Source organism: Lutra lutra, chromosome 3 (assembly GCF_902655055.1).
Source record: "Lutra lutra chromosome 3, mLutLut1.2, whole genome shotgun sequence".
Classification (NCBI taxonomy): Eukaryota; Metazoa; Chordata; class Mammalia; order Carnivora; family Mustelidae; genus Lutra; species Lutra lutra.
Window position 1 is genome coordinate 72,575,431 of NC_062280.1, and position 16,394 is coordinate 72,591,824.

Here is a 16,394-nt window from a genome sequence, read left to right on the forward strand (position 1 = left end):
TTTTTTAAAAAGCTAACTCCCACACTTATACACCAAATCCCATCCCTTCTTGCCTCATCCTGGACAGTTTTCCATCAACTGTGTCCACTCCCTCCATCATCAATTATTCTGTGTCTTCTAGGCCATTCCTAGCAGCACACAAACATGTTATTTCTTTCATGCAGCATATGTTCACCCACATACACATAATGCTTCCCTGTCCAGCTATCCATTTTTCCACTCCCTCTTATGCAAAAGAATAGCCTCTTCCGTCTCCAACTTCTCTACTCCCCTATTTTCTTAAGCCCACTCTAATCAGGCTCTTGCCCTCATTCCTCCTCCAAAACCATTATTTTCAAGGTGACTATGGACCTCAACACTGTTAAAAACCAATGTTCAATTCTCGACTCTTAACCTAATTGGCAGTTTTTTCATAGGTGATCACTACCTTGAAACACTCTCTTTAGTTAGCATCCAGGACCCAACATTCTCCAGGATTTGCTCTTGCTGACCACTTCTCAGTTTCTCTTTATGGTTCCTCTACATTACTCCCAACATCTTAAGGCTGGAGTACTCCAGGGCAGCCTTGGTCCTTTTTTCCTTTTTCTCCATATTTACACCCTTGGTAATCTCATCCAGTCTCACGGTTTTAATATCACCCACATTTTGATGATACCCAGATTTCTATCTCCAACCCAGATAATTCCTGTTTGCCAGACTTACATTCAATTGCTTCCTTAAAATATCTACTTGAATGTCTGGCATCTCAAATGTACAGGTCCAAAATCAAACCCTTTTCTTCACCACATTACCTCCAACTTCCTCTCTTCCCCAAAAAGTGCTCCTCTTGCAATTTCTAACATACAGGTAATTGACAACTCCATCTTCCCAGTTACTCAGGTCAAAATTCTAAGTTATCTCTGATTCCTCCTTCTCCCACGCCATATCCAATCTATCAAGAAATCTTTTGGGTTCTAACTTCAAAATATATGCAGAATCTGACTAATTCTTAAAACCACCTTCACTGTTACTGAACCAAGGCCCAAGCCAACATCAATGCTTTCCAAGATTACTACAATAGGTTTCCAAGTAGTCTCCCAGCTGCTACCTTTGCTCCCTTTACAGCCTCAACAGTGTAACCTTCCCTTTAAAACATAATTTAGACCATGTCAATCCTCTGCTCAAAACAAAAACCAAATTTTTTTTAAAGTAACTGAAAAATGAAATTCTTACAATGGTCTACACTCCAGAAAATGTATGATCCTTTCTTTCCTCTCTTCCTCTTTCCTCTTTCTTTCCTCTCTTACTGCCCCTCCTACTAGTCTCCCCATTGTTCAATCCAGTACAGCCATACTGGTCATGTTATTTCCAGAGCAATCTGGGCCTCCTGTCTATTCACTCTTTGCACTTGCAAATTCCTTTGTCTACAATATTCTCCCTTCAGATATCTGCATGGCGTATTCCCTCACTTTTTTCATATCTCTGATCATTTCCTCACTCCTTTTATATCTTTTTTTAGATATGAAATTTATCTATGTGGCCTTCCCTGACAACCGTTATTTAAAACTTCAACCCACCCACCTTACCCAAGGCACTCCCTATTCACCATTATTTCTTTACTTTCCTCCATCTAACATTTTATATATAAACATATATATATATGGCAATTTCTCTCTCACTCTCCCTCTCTCTCTCTCTCTCACACACACACACACACACATACACACACAGTTTTTTTGTCTGTTTTGCTCCCTATTATGTCCCCAGGGTCTAAAACAATGCCTGGCAGAGAGCACATACTCAAGTAAACATTTATTGGAAAAAAAAAAAAAAAAACAGAGATTAGTACATAGAAGAAATTTATTCCTGAAGGCCAATTAAAACTTTGAAAAGAAATATAATTTCTTACCAACCCTAAATATCTCAATTTCTTTATTCTCCAGAATCTATTCAGAAAATTATACTGGCAAATACCATTTTTTCACTAAATCCAAACTTCAGCATGGAGCCCAATACAGGGCTTGACTCATGACCCTAAGACCAAGACCTGAGCTGAGATCTAGAGTTGGACACTTAACAGACAAAGGCACCCAGGCACCCCAAACTTCATTACTTTTTAATCTACTAAGGACAAAGCCCTCCCAACTCTCAGTCTATGACTCCTAAAGAACTAGAATAAATGCTAAACACTGAAGTACCAGATCATTCTATTAAATGTAAATATGTATATATACACACATATCTACCTTTTATGTTCATTTATTCTTTCATATCAAATGATAACACTGATTTCCTAAGATTAAGCACCCACTAATAAAAATTCCTTATAAAAAGGGGTTGGGACTATACTGTCAAGGTCATGAAAAACAAGGAGAGTCTGAGAAACTAGCACAGCCAAAAAAGCCTAAGCCATGTCAGCTAAATGTAATGTGGTATCCTAGATGAGATCCTGAAACAGAAAAAGGACATGAGATAAAAACTAAGGAAATCTGAAGAAACTATGGACTTTAAGTTAATAATAGTGAATCAATATTGGTCCATTAATTTTAGTAAATGTACTATTTAATGTAAGATGTTAATGGGGAAACTTGGTACAAGGGTATATGGGACTTCTTTGTACTACCTTTGTAATTTTTCTGTAAATCTAAAAATATTCTAAAAGATTAAGTTTATTAAAAAGGAGGAGATGGGCAGGTTAGTATTTTGTCTGTAAATATCACACTCCTTTTAGTGCTAAACCTAAGCAACTCAAAGAATACTATTCTCAAATATTATAATCAATCTCAGTATAATATATATCATTAGCACTAAGTAACAAAAAATGAAAGACACCTTATACACATGAATCACAGTTCTCATTCGGCAATCATGCAAGACAGCAAGTAAAATATATATATGTACTTATTTTACTAGCTCTCTTGCATTATACAGATATGTATACACAAACATTCACATTTAGTACTTTTCCCCCCTTTTTATTCCAGTTCAGAAACAGGTAAAAGACAAGAAAGGGAGTAAAAGAGAGGGCGAGAGGAGAAAGAGGGGAAGGAAGGAAAAGAATGAATGAGTGAATAATGGTTCAAAGACAAATATTTGGCTAAATTCACAGGAACACAGAACTTAAACATAAATAGAAAGTATGACTGTCACCTACAAAATAATAGGAACCTAAAAGAGATCTGAAAAGATTAAAACAACAAAACTCAATTATAATTCTCAAAAAGTAGAATGAAGGTGAGATATAATTTAGAATTTTTTAAATAAGGAAAAAATTCTGAACACCAATTAATTACTTCAGACCTGGAAGAACTACTAGTCATACTAGAATAGGACACTATAGAAGAAATATTTTTTAAAGAAAAAAAAAAAGCTTATAAGCCTAAGGTCAAAAACTGTATTATATTCATCTCTGTATTCTCCATGGTGTTTTCACTTAAGATTACTTAAAACGTTCTTTTAAATAAACAATTCATTTATATTATAGCTAAGGGTTAATTCTCCCTAAAAGGATATCCAAAAGCAGTGCCACAAGAATCAAGAGCAGAGAGACCAGCAATGGTTTTTCCATAACTATAATATGACATCAGAAGGAAAAAATGTATTTGGGTTTCAAAAGCTTCTAAGGAAAAATGAATTTAATTCTTCAAGGAAATCATGTTGCCTAAATATTAATAAATACTTATAAATGTCAGTAAAGAGGTCATATGTCCTTTTTTAATGAGAGAAAACAGATTTTTTTAAGTAACAGCAACAACTTTCTGCAAAAATCACATTTTAAAAATCTATTTCCTAAAGTTATTTAAAAAGTATTTTTGAAAAGTTGTGCCAGTTATACAAAATACTTTAAAAAATTATAGAAACCTGGCCTATAGACCAAACACTCTTTTTGAAATTACTAGACGGTATAAATTACAGAAAAATTTAAATGGATTATGAAGGCAGCAGTTTCAGTGTAAGAATCTAATTTATTTTAATCATATGTAAACTTTTACATTCATCAAAACATCAGGTTTTTATTTCTATAAACCAAATCCTACTTACAGAAAATGGGAGTGGGTGGGATTCTTCCCATATAGCTCAGCCAATTAGGAAACCTAAAACTCTTATGGCTCATTTAGTATCCATGGTCTTTGTGGACATTTATAAAAGAATTGACTTCTCCAAGTTCTAAATGTCATCCTAACATCATAAACCAAGCTACAATTCTGATGATTTATAAGAACAGAAGTTTACATTTTTAAAAATAATATATTCTATATTGCAACAAAAGCCTTATAAACTATATTACTATAGTCTAGAGAAAAGAACAAAGAGTGGAAAGCCAATGCAAACTCAAAAATATCTTTTCACATGTCAGTCTTAGAATTACTTCATGTAGCCACTTAAAATAATGACTTTTTAACTTTTACATAATATTCAATGATATAAAAATGATGGTTTCACTAATAATCTGATAATTCCAAAAAGCGAGTTAATATTATTATATAGCAGTAATTCCTATTTTTTCTAAATTATTAGAAATTCTAAATTTCCAAATTATTTTACTATCTTCCTAAATAAAAGTGTTTAGAAGAAACTTCAAGCCTGACAAAAATCTTCATTAAATTCCTCAAAAATAAATCATAAAAATATAAGAATTTTTTTTTTAAGATGTATTTATTTGAGAGAGAAAGAGAAAGCAAGAGCATGGAGGGGAGAGGCAGAAAGATAGGGAGAGAGAAACTTAAGCAGCCTCCAAGCTGAGTGCAGAGCCTGATACAGGGCTCAATACACAACCCTGAGATCATGACCTGAGCCAAAACCAAGAGTCAGATGTTTAACCAACTGAGCCACTAAGGTGCCCCTGTAAGGATTTTCATAAGGTATGCTAAGAGATTCTCATTTGAAAGGGGGAAAAAACCTTACAAAATACTGGTGAATTATTTAAATTTCAAAAGCTTAAAACCAATTACATATTTATCTCAACAGATAACATCTTTACTCAACATATTCCTGAAAGATCAAAATGAAATAAATTTATTGCCACCACTCCAAGTCATAACCCATATTACCAAATATAAATTAACATAAAAGCATTCTACGTAAGTTTCTACACACCTCTATCACACTTTTGAACTCACTTGGATAAATATGGATCTTTCCAACAGCAGCAGCAGTTTCTACAAAGTTATTTACCTTGTCCAGGTCTTGCAGTTACAGCTGCTCCAGCAGATGGCGGCTCAAGCTCCTGTCAATTACAATAATGTTATTACAGTGACCTACTACAATACACTATTTATAATAAATTAGAGTGATATAACAACCTTACCTTTGCTTTCTTTGAGTCTGGATCAAACCTTTCAAGAATTAATTTAGCCGTTTTATAAGTTTCTTTTTCCATGACTTCTTCAAGCTACAAACAAAAATTTCCGTAAATTATCACACTTTAAAACATACACACGACTTACTTTTGTAAGTCCTATTCCAAAAGTGTTCAAGTACAATGCTTAAAATAAACAGCATACAATATACTCAGATAGCATCAAAGACTTCCTACAGTCAAATAATTAAAATCTACATTTTAAAATGGCTTCTAACCTCTAATATGTTACTTGTATTTAACAGCTTTACTGCAAGGAAATACCAAATACTGCTAATTGTTTACATATAATGAGGAGAATAATTACATGCACCAACTTCAATAATGGAATGTGCAAAAATCTATCAGCCATCATTATTGGAAGTTATTAGACATGACAAGCAAATGACAGGCAATTCCTCAGATTTATTTCCTCATAGCACTTAGTGCTATTAATTTAAAGAAGGTCGTTAGCCAAGAGCTTTACAAAATAAAATCTCTGTGCCAATTAACTGCTGTCAGCATCGATTTTAGATTATTTATTAGCAGAAGCAATTAGCTTGCTGCAAATGCAGTGAAAACTCACTAACTGGGAGAACAGCCATGGAATTTGCTCAAATGACTTTAAGAGCTGAAACTCCCCCTTTTTTACTTAGATTCAAACAACTTTAGAGGGGAAAAAACACAGTAAGAATTTAAGTAAAAATTTTACTGAGTTCTATACACACACTAGGGGCTGTAATTAAAACAGTTCATTATTATAGCATTTTATTTACAATACACTCAAGTCAGTCAGGGTTTAATTTAAAAAGCAATAACCAGTAAAGTATCATTTTAGCAGTTATGGCCCAATATCAGAAAAAGTTTAATTTTAGTATAAGACAGTTGTATTATGACAAATAGCTAATGTGTAGAAGAAAATGCTTTGTAAAAATTGGAATGGGAACTTTTCCTTCTCAGTGACCAATGACAGCCACTTAGATTCATTAAATGTCACATTTATTCAAAAGGTCATTTATTTTAGAATACAACACGGAGCACATCTACCAAGTTTAAAATACAGTTAAAAATATGCTACCCAACAGTAGTTAATGGGTTCCTTATTAAAAATTCAATTCAACATTTAAGAAGCTAAGTGCTTAGATGAATAATTTAACCTTGGTTTAGTGAAAATAAAACATTTTCCTAATTATTTCAAAATTATGATAAATTCTCAAAACAATCAAGTTTAATGTTCTAATGCAAAGGAAATGTAAAGAAAACTTTAGAGTTGAGAAAACTGGTAATCAAGATTTTTAAAAAAGGACATATCATATATCCTTAAATTTACATAGTCTATAAGGAATCTACATGGAATATCAATGAATTAAATCCAATTAATTTTTAATGTTTTAGACCAACATTGTGGCAATAGAACTTTATGTAATGATGGAAATGGCTTATATCTTCACAATGCAGTAACCACTAAGTCATATGTGACAAATGTTGCTTGTGCAACTGAGGAATGGAATTGTAGTTTTATTCCATTTTAAACAATGTAAATTTAAAAGATACATGGGGCTTTTGGCCACTGATGTGGACAACACAGATCTAGATGAAGATAACTGCTAGGCTTAAAAAGATTAGGTAACACTGTGATTTTTAAAACAACACACGAAACTCAAAACCAAAATGCAACTTCAACAAATGACTGCAATTGCACACTTGGTACATTATTCAGTAAGTATTCATTTTTATGTCTATGTTCATGTAAAGTATCTTCAATAAAGTCATTTTTTAAAGCACTAAAAGATGTAAATCTATTCTCCTTTTCTTTAGTACTTCTAGCAAAAATTTTTCACATTATTGCTTAATTAACACATATATCCATACAACATTTTAGGTGAATAACTTGTTTTAAACAGAGACATTTTGATCAGTGTAAAAAACATAAACCTTAAACTCCAAAGTCAGAAAAAATCTGGGTTCAAAGCACACTTCCATTCTTAATTACATAGAAAGACTTTGAGCAATTCCACTGGCCTTAGTTTCTCTTTTTGCAAGGCAGATAAACTAATATTTTCTTCATAGCACTGTTAGGCACTTTAAATACAATAATGTATGAGAAAGAGTCTCTAACAGTACCTAACACAAAAACACAAAATCGTTAGTGATACCCCAATTATACAGAATGGGTCTGAAAACAGCAGTGTTTCCAATACGCAACATATTCATCCCAGGATTCAGGAATGAAAAATTAGATTCTCAAAACTCCCTAAAATATAAGTTGCATTGTGTTTTTCATAATATTTTTTTAAATTTTTAAAATTGTTCTATGATAAATTATACTAAAAGTTTCAGGGCTTTTTATTTAAAAAAGAAAATAATAAACATAGTTTATTATGAATCAATATTTTGACAAGATTATGTATTTCAATAACATGTAAAAATTATTTCTACTTGACAAAGACATTTCATCATAGATAACACTAAAAGAAGGGAACATGAATACAAATGTCAGAAAATAATTTTTAATTTTAAAAGGTAATCCTACAAATATTTATGTAAATTATCATTCTTGAAATAAAATTTTAAAAGAGCATCAATTGCTCTATCCAATATTCTGGATCTTTGCTTTGTGCCAAATATTCTAGATATAGAAAAATTTCTTTTGTTCATACTCGTCAAATTATTAGGAGTGTGCCCCAAACCATCTTCAACACACAGCATTAGGGTACATGTTGCATTATTTAAACTCATCTTTTTTACAATGATGAAAATACTGTCTGCTTACACTGATTTTGGTTATACTGCTGAAATCATTACTGTTTTTACTAGTTCAGATTTTACATCATTTTCTGATTTCACATAGGAGTATTCCACAATAATAGTCACATCTTTTCTCTCTGCATTTCTTCTGTTAAAGTATTTACAAAGATCTGTAGCCTACAGTGAATATTCAAATACTGGAAAATGGCAGCAAAAATTATTGGGTAATACAAATATAGCATTTGAAACTTCTAGTGAGGTCAACAGCCCTACACAGAATTACATGCTGAACTTGCTAATTTAAGTACTTTTGCTTCTAAAATTTATTTCATAGAATGTCATTCATAGGATTATACATAAAATATATCATGTGTATAAGCTTATTATTACTTCTCTGTAAGAATAACTCACCATTGACAAGAAACGGGGCCCATAAAACATAATATGGCCACAAAAGCAAGACTGACTGATTAATTAGACTGTAAGACCTCTCTACTGCATGCTCCTGTCCTGTGCACAAATGTCCATATTAACCTATAGCTCAGCATGTCAGCATTTCTTGCTCTTTCTTTCAACTGGCAGTAGCGGATTTCTTTGAAGCAGTAACATTTGTAGTTAATTGTTAGGCTATAATACTCAGAGAATTATAACACTTCCCCCTATGTTCCTAATTTCTCAACTGATTTTTCTCAAAATTCAGAAAATCACAAATTTCCTGAGAAATGCCAGAAAGGAATTACCACATAGAAATATTATTCTTGAGGGGCACCAGGGTACCTCAGTCAGTTGAGCTCAGTAGGTTGACTCTTGGTTTTCACTCAGGTCATGATGTCAGGGTCATGAGATCTAGCCCTGCCTCTGGAGCCTTCTTAGAGAGTCTCTCCCCCTCCCTTCCCTCTCCCTCCCCCTCTGCTCATCTCCCACCCCCCACCTCCCTTGTGAGCTGGCCCAGGCTTTCTCTCTCTGAAATAAATAAAATCTAAAAAAAAAAAAAAAAAGGAAAAAAAGAAATACTATTCTTGGAAAAGTATAGAATTTTCATGGACACACTTAAATTTCGACTCATGTTCTGATGGATCTTGATTTTGAACTGTGTTGATGGAATGTCCATGGATGCAAAGGGATTATCTATTAAGCTAATTTTTTTTTCAAAAACTGAATTTTTTTTGAATAGCAAAATGTACACATCAAGACTTGGGAGTTTTTTAGATAATTAGAGATTAATTTTTAGTTTTATTTTAATAAGTAAATAGTTACATTAAGTTCTTAGATTTAAATCATTGTCAAGATACTAATTTTCCTAAGTAATTTAACTTTTTAATCAATTAATAGTTCATGTTCATTCTTAAAATTACACTTATACGAATTATGTATTATTTTACAAATCTATTCAGAATAAAGAGATGCATCCCTAAGGAAACCACCTTTAATAAAATGTCAAGCAGTAAATATAATTGGTTTTCATTTTGTTATTGAAAGAGGAGGGATAAGAGCTGAATATTTTTGGACTGATAGTTATTTTCCTACAGGCATTTTAATAATAAAAGTATTTTCAAAGCTAATGTGGAGTTTAAACTTAAACATCCATGAACAAGATCAATTTTTATTACATTAAGCTTTTGTTCAAAAGTAGTGACCCTTCTTTTTCCTCTCATTACCAGCAAAATGATCAGCAAGCACTGTGCTCCTTTACTAACTCACCCTTAACACCTATTGTTCTAAACAAAGTAAGTGTAAAGCAACTCAAACAAAGTAGCTCTGTTAAGGGCTTGAGTAATAAAGTCCAGGGATGAAGTTTCCAGTAGTAACCGTCATAACCAACAATAGTCAAGTCAATGCAAATTGTTCCCTAATTAATAAAAAGAGTTGGAACAGCCAACTTATTTTTCGTAAATCATACTGCAAGAAATATGGCATACTAAACTACTCTGTAATATTGACGCCTCTTGAACCATTTAGATATAGACAACTCTTGGCCCTGAAGTGAATTTTCCAACTGTAAGGCCTAGATGAAGCAGCTTCATGTTGTCCTTCCTTTGAGGGCTATTAAAGAAGTAAACAGCTTAACTTGTCTTTTCAGTTTTCCAAGTCTGCTCTGTTACTCTTTTTTGCCCAATCACCTGTTTTCCAAGATTCTGCTTTCTGGTCATGTGACAGCACTGATATTGGTTCAGATTCTCTTCACTTAAATTTCTTTTTTAAATTTTCTTCTTTTTCTTTGTCTTCCTTCTTATATTTTTTATTTTAATAAAAATTTCTCCATTTTGATACAAGGAGGGCTTAGCTCTGATCACCTCTATCAGCCCTTCTTTTTAAGCAAACCAAACTAATCATATCACAATTTCTATATTACCGAGAACTATCAGTATTTCCTCACTTTGAATTTATGGCTGTTACATAATGCATGGAATTAAAGAAATATAATAAGATATAAGGGAATATTTCTATGTTTCAGGACCATTAAAAATGTCAATGCAATGTTGGTAAATAATTCATAGAACACTGACGAAGCTCAAACAAATAAGAAATCCTTTCACAATTAAAGTTCTTTTATTTTTCAAGCACTTAAACTCTCAAGACCAGTGTCTTTTATTACCAATTCACAAAACAACTTTTTTTAAGTAAGCTCTAGGCCCAATGTGGGGGTTGAACTCACAACCTCAAGATCAAGAGTTGCATGCTCTATCAACGAAGCCAGCCCTGTGCCCTCAAAGAACAATTTTTACACTAATCTTAACTTTCATAATTTTTATTAGTTTCATAATTGTTACTTATTACGTTACACTAAAATACACTGATCATACGCATCTGATTAAATTTCATTAAGTTTCTACATAACAAGCCACTGTTATCAATTATCATTTTCATACTTCAAAAATAATTATATAAAAAGGCATATGTAAATTCAAGTCAAACACCAAGTTCAATTCACTTATTAGAGGGTATGATAATACCCTATAAATAGCTAGGGCCCTTCTTCTCTTATGCTTGGTCCCCTTTCCAAACATCCAAAGGACACATTTAACTGGCCCCACAAGAGATACTCATGTGATCAGAGCTGCTGATAGAAAATGAAAGAAAAAAAATTCTTTCTTTCCCCCTTTCTTCAGCCTTTTCATTTAAATTTCACTTTTATAACCAATCTTCTTGATCCCCTCTCTCCTACCCTTACCTAGCCTTATTCTGTCCAGAAAACCTGAGAAGTGACATATGTAGATGTTTGATCCTTTTTTAACCCTAATAATCAATCTGGATACCCACCTTTTTACCCCTCTGCCTCATTTAACCTTCCAATGATTCATTTACTTGCTTCTCAGCTTACAACTGCATAGATTCTCAGACTCAAAAAAAAGTCCATATAACTACTTTTTCCTGTCAATCATAATTAATTAGCAAAAATATTCATAATTTAGCTTCATCATTAAAATGCTATCCATACTTGTTACTTGGATGGTCATAACGTATAACAGATAAACATTGTTTATTCAGTTCTTAATCTATTTGTTTTACATAAATTAATTTTAAATAAGTTAACTTACTATTTTTTTCTTCTGGGATTTTAAATCATCCAATGCTTCATCTAGAAAACAAGATTTAAATCAAAGCTAAATCAGATATTAAGATACTTAGATATCTTAAAAACAGTATGCCAAAAGATATATATTAAGCAACTACAAGGAAACTGTCTTATTTTAGAATTTCTCACTGATGTGTACAGATAAAAATTATCTCAATCTTCACACATATATATTTCATACTGTTGCCTATATATTACAAAGCTAAGTAGCGAAAAATTGACTTTACATAGAATAAAACACCTTTCAAAATTTAAAAAGACCTAAACATTTTATCAAATAGAATTTAAGTAATAATTTTTAATTAAATTTACAAATAAAATTATTATTTCTTCATTAAAGTTCCAGGATAGCAAACATCTGAATACCCAAATCAAAGTATACTATTTATGTAAAAATCCAAAGACAAACTTATACAAAGACTTTACTATAATTTTTCAATATTTTAGTTTTTAATGTGTTAGCCAACTTACTACTAAAGGGGAAAAAAAAGTCTGCTAACATGTGTAAAGAGAGTAGTCATCTATAGTTAGAGAAGAGCAATGAAATATTTATTCCTTAATCCAGAAGTCAGAAAATTTTTTCCAAAAAGGGACAGACAGTAAATATTAGCATTATAGGCCAAAAGGCAAAATCGAATAAGTACTTTTAAAGCAAAAGAATGAACAAATTTCCATAAATCTTTACTGACAAAATTCAAAATGTAATAATAATTAAGTTCAATTTTTTGTGACATAGGTCTATCACTGAAAAGAATAAAATTATTTTCTTTTGGGTGAGTAGAAAACATTTCACTTAAATGAGGTTCAAAGTTGCTGTTCCCTATCATCAAAACCAATTGCAAATGTTGATCTGTCATGAGATTTTACACATTTGACTTTTGAAAATGTTTTTTCACATGTATAGGTACTGCTAAATACTGAAATCAATCAACAAGCACATGATTTTAACTGAGGATATTCATTGACTGGAAAGCATTTATAGAATTCTTTAATTCTTCTATTGATATTTGGCTTTTCTTATCATTACATTGGAAATTAATCACTTCCAATTGAAAATAAGTGGAAGCTCCTCAATTGTACAGTTAAGTGGATTCTGCAATATGGAAACTTCATTTGCATTTCTTGAAGTCTGAAAATCACTGCTGGATTGCTTCTCTGTTGGCTAAGACCAAGTGTGAAAAACACTGCTGGAACTATTGTTTGAGCTCAGATCACATACTTGATGCAAATTTCTGGGGGAATGGAAATCGTGCTTCTTGTTTTAACTTTTCACAGTCTTTTTTTAAAAATTACTTTGTGTTATTACAATGATATTTGTTTCCAAAATGACTTTATAGCGTATAGGTTTTGCACATAAGGACTGTTTTGTCTTGCAATCTTAGGTTGAATTCATTAAGAACCATTATCAACTCTGCAGCAAAAGCTAATTTTCCAAAGCCAGTCAGCATTCAATCACAGAGGTTGAAGGTGATTCTTTGCATGCAGAAATATTACACTCTAGGCCCTGAGCTCAAAATATCACAATAAAACTCTACCACTGCTGAGCCATCAAACTGCTGTGGGGCTGGGCAGGTTATGATAGTCAGCTTCTGTATCTGCTTAAAGTTCACATAATTGACAATGGTTAAGTTCATGAGCATAAATGAAGTTCCCATTGACACTACTAATTTAATAACACATGGTAGGTTCAATTACGCTCGGCAAAGAACCCCCTGTCACATAACACAATGAATAACCACAAAATTTAAACACTTTACAATTTCACAAGTTTGTACATTAATCCAAATAAGCCTTTTTCTGCTTCCCACATTTTTTTAGTATAGTTGACACACAATGCTACATGAGTTTCAGATATACAACTTAGTGATTGGACAAGTTTATACATTATGATATGTTCACAAGTGTAGCTACCATCTGTCCTGTTACATCACTATTACAGTATCACTGACTGTATTTCTTATGCTGTGCCTTTTATTCCCATGACCTGCTCACTCCATAACTTGAGGCCTATATCTCCCTCCCCCCTTTACCATTTTGCTCAATCTCCCACTCTCCTCTCCTCTGTCAATCATCAGTTTATTCTCTGTATTTACAAGTCTGATTCTGCTTTTTGTTTTTTGGGTTTTTTTAGATTCCATTTATGAGTAGAATCATATGTTGTCTTTCTCAGTCTGACTTATTTCACTTCACATAATACCTTCTAGGTCTATCCATGTTGTCTCAAATGGCAGTCTCATCTTTTTTATGGCTGTGTAATATTCCATAGTATATGTTATATTTACATACACAGCACATTTTCCTTATCCATTTGTCTATCGATAGGCACTTTGGTTACTTCTGTGATTGTAAACAATGCTGCAATAAACATAGGGATGCATATATCTTTTCGAGTCTGTTTTTTCATTTTTTCTGAGTAAATACCCACTAGTTGAATTATTGGATCATATGGTATTTCTATTTTTAATTTTTTGAGAAACCTCCAAACTATTCTCCACAACGGCTGTACAACGGTTGTACCAATTTACTTCCCCACCAACAGTGCACAAGGGTTTCTTTCTCACTGAAACTTGTTTCTTATCTTTTAGATTTTAGCCTTTCTAACAGGAGTGAGATGGTATTTCATTGTAGTTTTGATTGGTACTTCCCTGATGATTGATGATGTTCAGTACCTTTTCATGTGTCTGTTGACCATGTGTATATCTTCTTTGGAAATATTTTACCACCAATATTTATAACACACCTTAGCAGATTCTACTTCAGGTTGTACTGAACTGGTGTTTTTTCAACTTTGAAGACATTCTGTCCTACAGTTGTTTTATAGAGATTTTATGTAGAAGTTAATTCAGTAACTGCAAGCTCAAAATTGATTCCTCAAATAAACTACAATTGAGCAATATCAGAGCCAAGGAAGATCACTTGGAATCATTTGCCATGTTTTTAAATTAACTATCTTGCTTCCAATATTCTCAGTTCTTCAAATTGTTCATGCCAAAAGGCTACTTACTAACCAAGCAAGTATACCTTCTATACCTTCTCTGAACACATTTTGTTCAGCTGCTGCAATCAAACACAATTCAATTAATTCACCATTGGTAAATAAATAGCTTTCCCTGCTTCACTAATAAGCCACCCAGAAACTTACTGGATTGAAGCTCCATTTTCACTTTTAATTTTTATGAAGAAATTCAGCTATGATGAGATATTCCATTTTAAATGTTTTACTTTTTCTGACCATTGCTTTTCTGTGAGTTAGGAGTATCATGAGTACTTAATATGGTAATGTCAATGTATTTGTATTCTTTTAGCACAGTCCACTATGCCCTAAAAATGCAACATTCCAAGTCCAATCTTCTCTTCTTTTGTTGTTTTTACATGTTGAGTATGCATTGATAATTAAAAAAAAATTAAATAAAATTGTCACAATACATATGGCACATGAAAGGTCAAGTTATAAATTTGTGTCATTTGTTGTACATTCTCCAACAGTCTCAAGTGTTGAGATGAGAGCACCACATACAGTTTGCTACAAGTACTTAACTCTGCCACTGTAGGATGAAAGCAGCTACAGACAACATTTAAATGAATGGGCAGCGTTTTGATCCAGTAAAAACAGAAATCTCAATTTCATATAAATGTAATGTCATAAAATATTCTTTTGAATTTATTCAATGATTTGAAAATGTAAAAATCATTCTTTTCTTTAGGATTTTATTTATTTATTTGACAGAGAAAGAGAAGCACAAGCAGGGGGAGGGGCAGAGAGAGAAGCAGGCTCGTTGGGGAGGAGGAAGCCTGATGCAGGGCTCAATCCCAGGACCCTGAACCAAAGGCAGCCACTTAACCAACTGAGCCACCCAGGCACCCCTAAAAGTCATTCTTAAGTCATGACCTGTACATGGTAGTGGGCAGGACTTGGCCCACAGGCTATAGTTTGCCAACCCTTAATCTATACCATGTCCAAAGCAAAAAACAAAGGAAATAAAACTAATACAGAACAAAAAACAAGGACACAATCAATAGCTTCAGGCTGACTTGATGCTAAAAAAATATATTTGTAGGACAGTAAGATAATCTTTTCTGATGTCTATTTTAAATGTACATGTAATACCTATTCAAATGAATTAGATTTTTTTAAATAAAAGGATCCCTGAAGTAAATTTTTAATGCAACCCCTTTATATAGTAACCATGTCGTGATGTGCCTATTTGTAAGTTAAAATATTCATACATTTAATTTCCTTAGAAAAGTGTTTCCAAGCACTCTTTTAAAATAAGTTTTCTTATATTTTCTACTATTTTGTTAGTTCTATGAGGTCAGAGAACATATTTGTTTTAAACTTATTCCTGTCCTCCTGGTATTTACCATACTATCAAATATCACTGGAAACAACATCATATGCTTAGTTTCTTTAATATGATAGTATCAATATTTTTTAAAACCACAGCAAACATAATACTTAATGATAAAAATTAAAAGCTTTTCCACTGAGAATCAGAAACTAGACAAGGAATCTGCTATTCCCACTTCAATTCACTATTATACTGAGTCCTAACCCATTAAATAAGACAAGAAAAATTTAAAAAACAAGAAAAATAAAAAAGAATAAGGAACAGAAAAGAAAAATCAGCACCATCAGCCCATATGTATATTAACACTTTGCAATTTTTATATATTTTGGCATATAGTTTCACTTAATACTCATAATAATCCATCCTAAACATTTTATGTTTATGATGATGATAATATAGGTTT

At 32.3% G+C, this 16,394-nt stretch overlaps 1 protein-coding gene across 5 annotated transcripts in view; it reads right to left on the minus strand.

The window, feature by feature from the left end:
- LNPK (lunapark, ER junction formation factor) overlaps positions 1 to 16,394 on the minus strand; it is an 85,958-nt gene that overhangs the window by 37,216 nt on the left and 32,348 nt on the right. For all 5 annotated transcript variants that reach the window (XM_047722248.1, XM_047722246.1, XM_047722250.1 and 2 more), the window contains 3 exons: positions 11,605 to 11,645; positions 5,288 to 5,371; positions 5,155 to 5,206 (listed from right to left, as the gene is read on the minus strand). In XM_047722248.1, the coding sequence (XP_047578204.1) occupies positions 5,155 to 5,206; positions 5,288 to 5,371; positions 11,605 to 11,645 (177 nt within the window). The remainder of the gene's footprint in view (positions 1 to 5,154; positions 5,207 to 5,287; positions 5,372 to 11,604; positions 11,646 to 16,394) is intronic.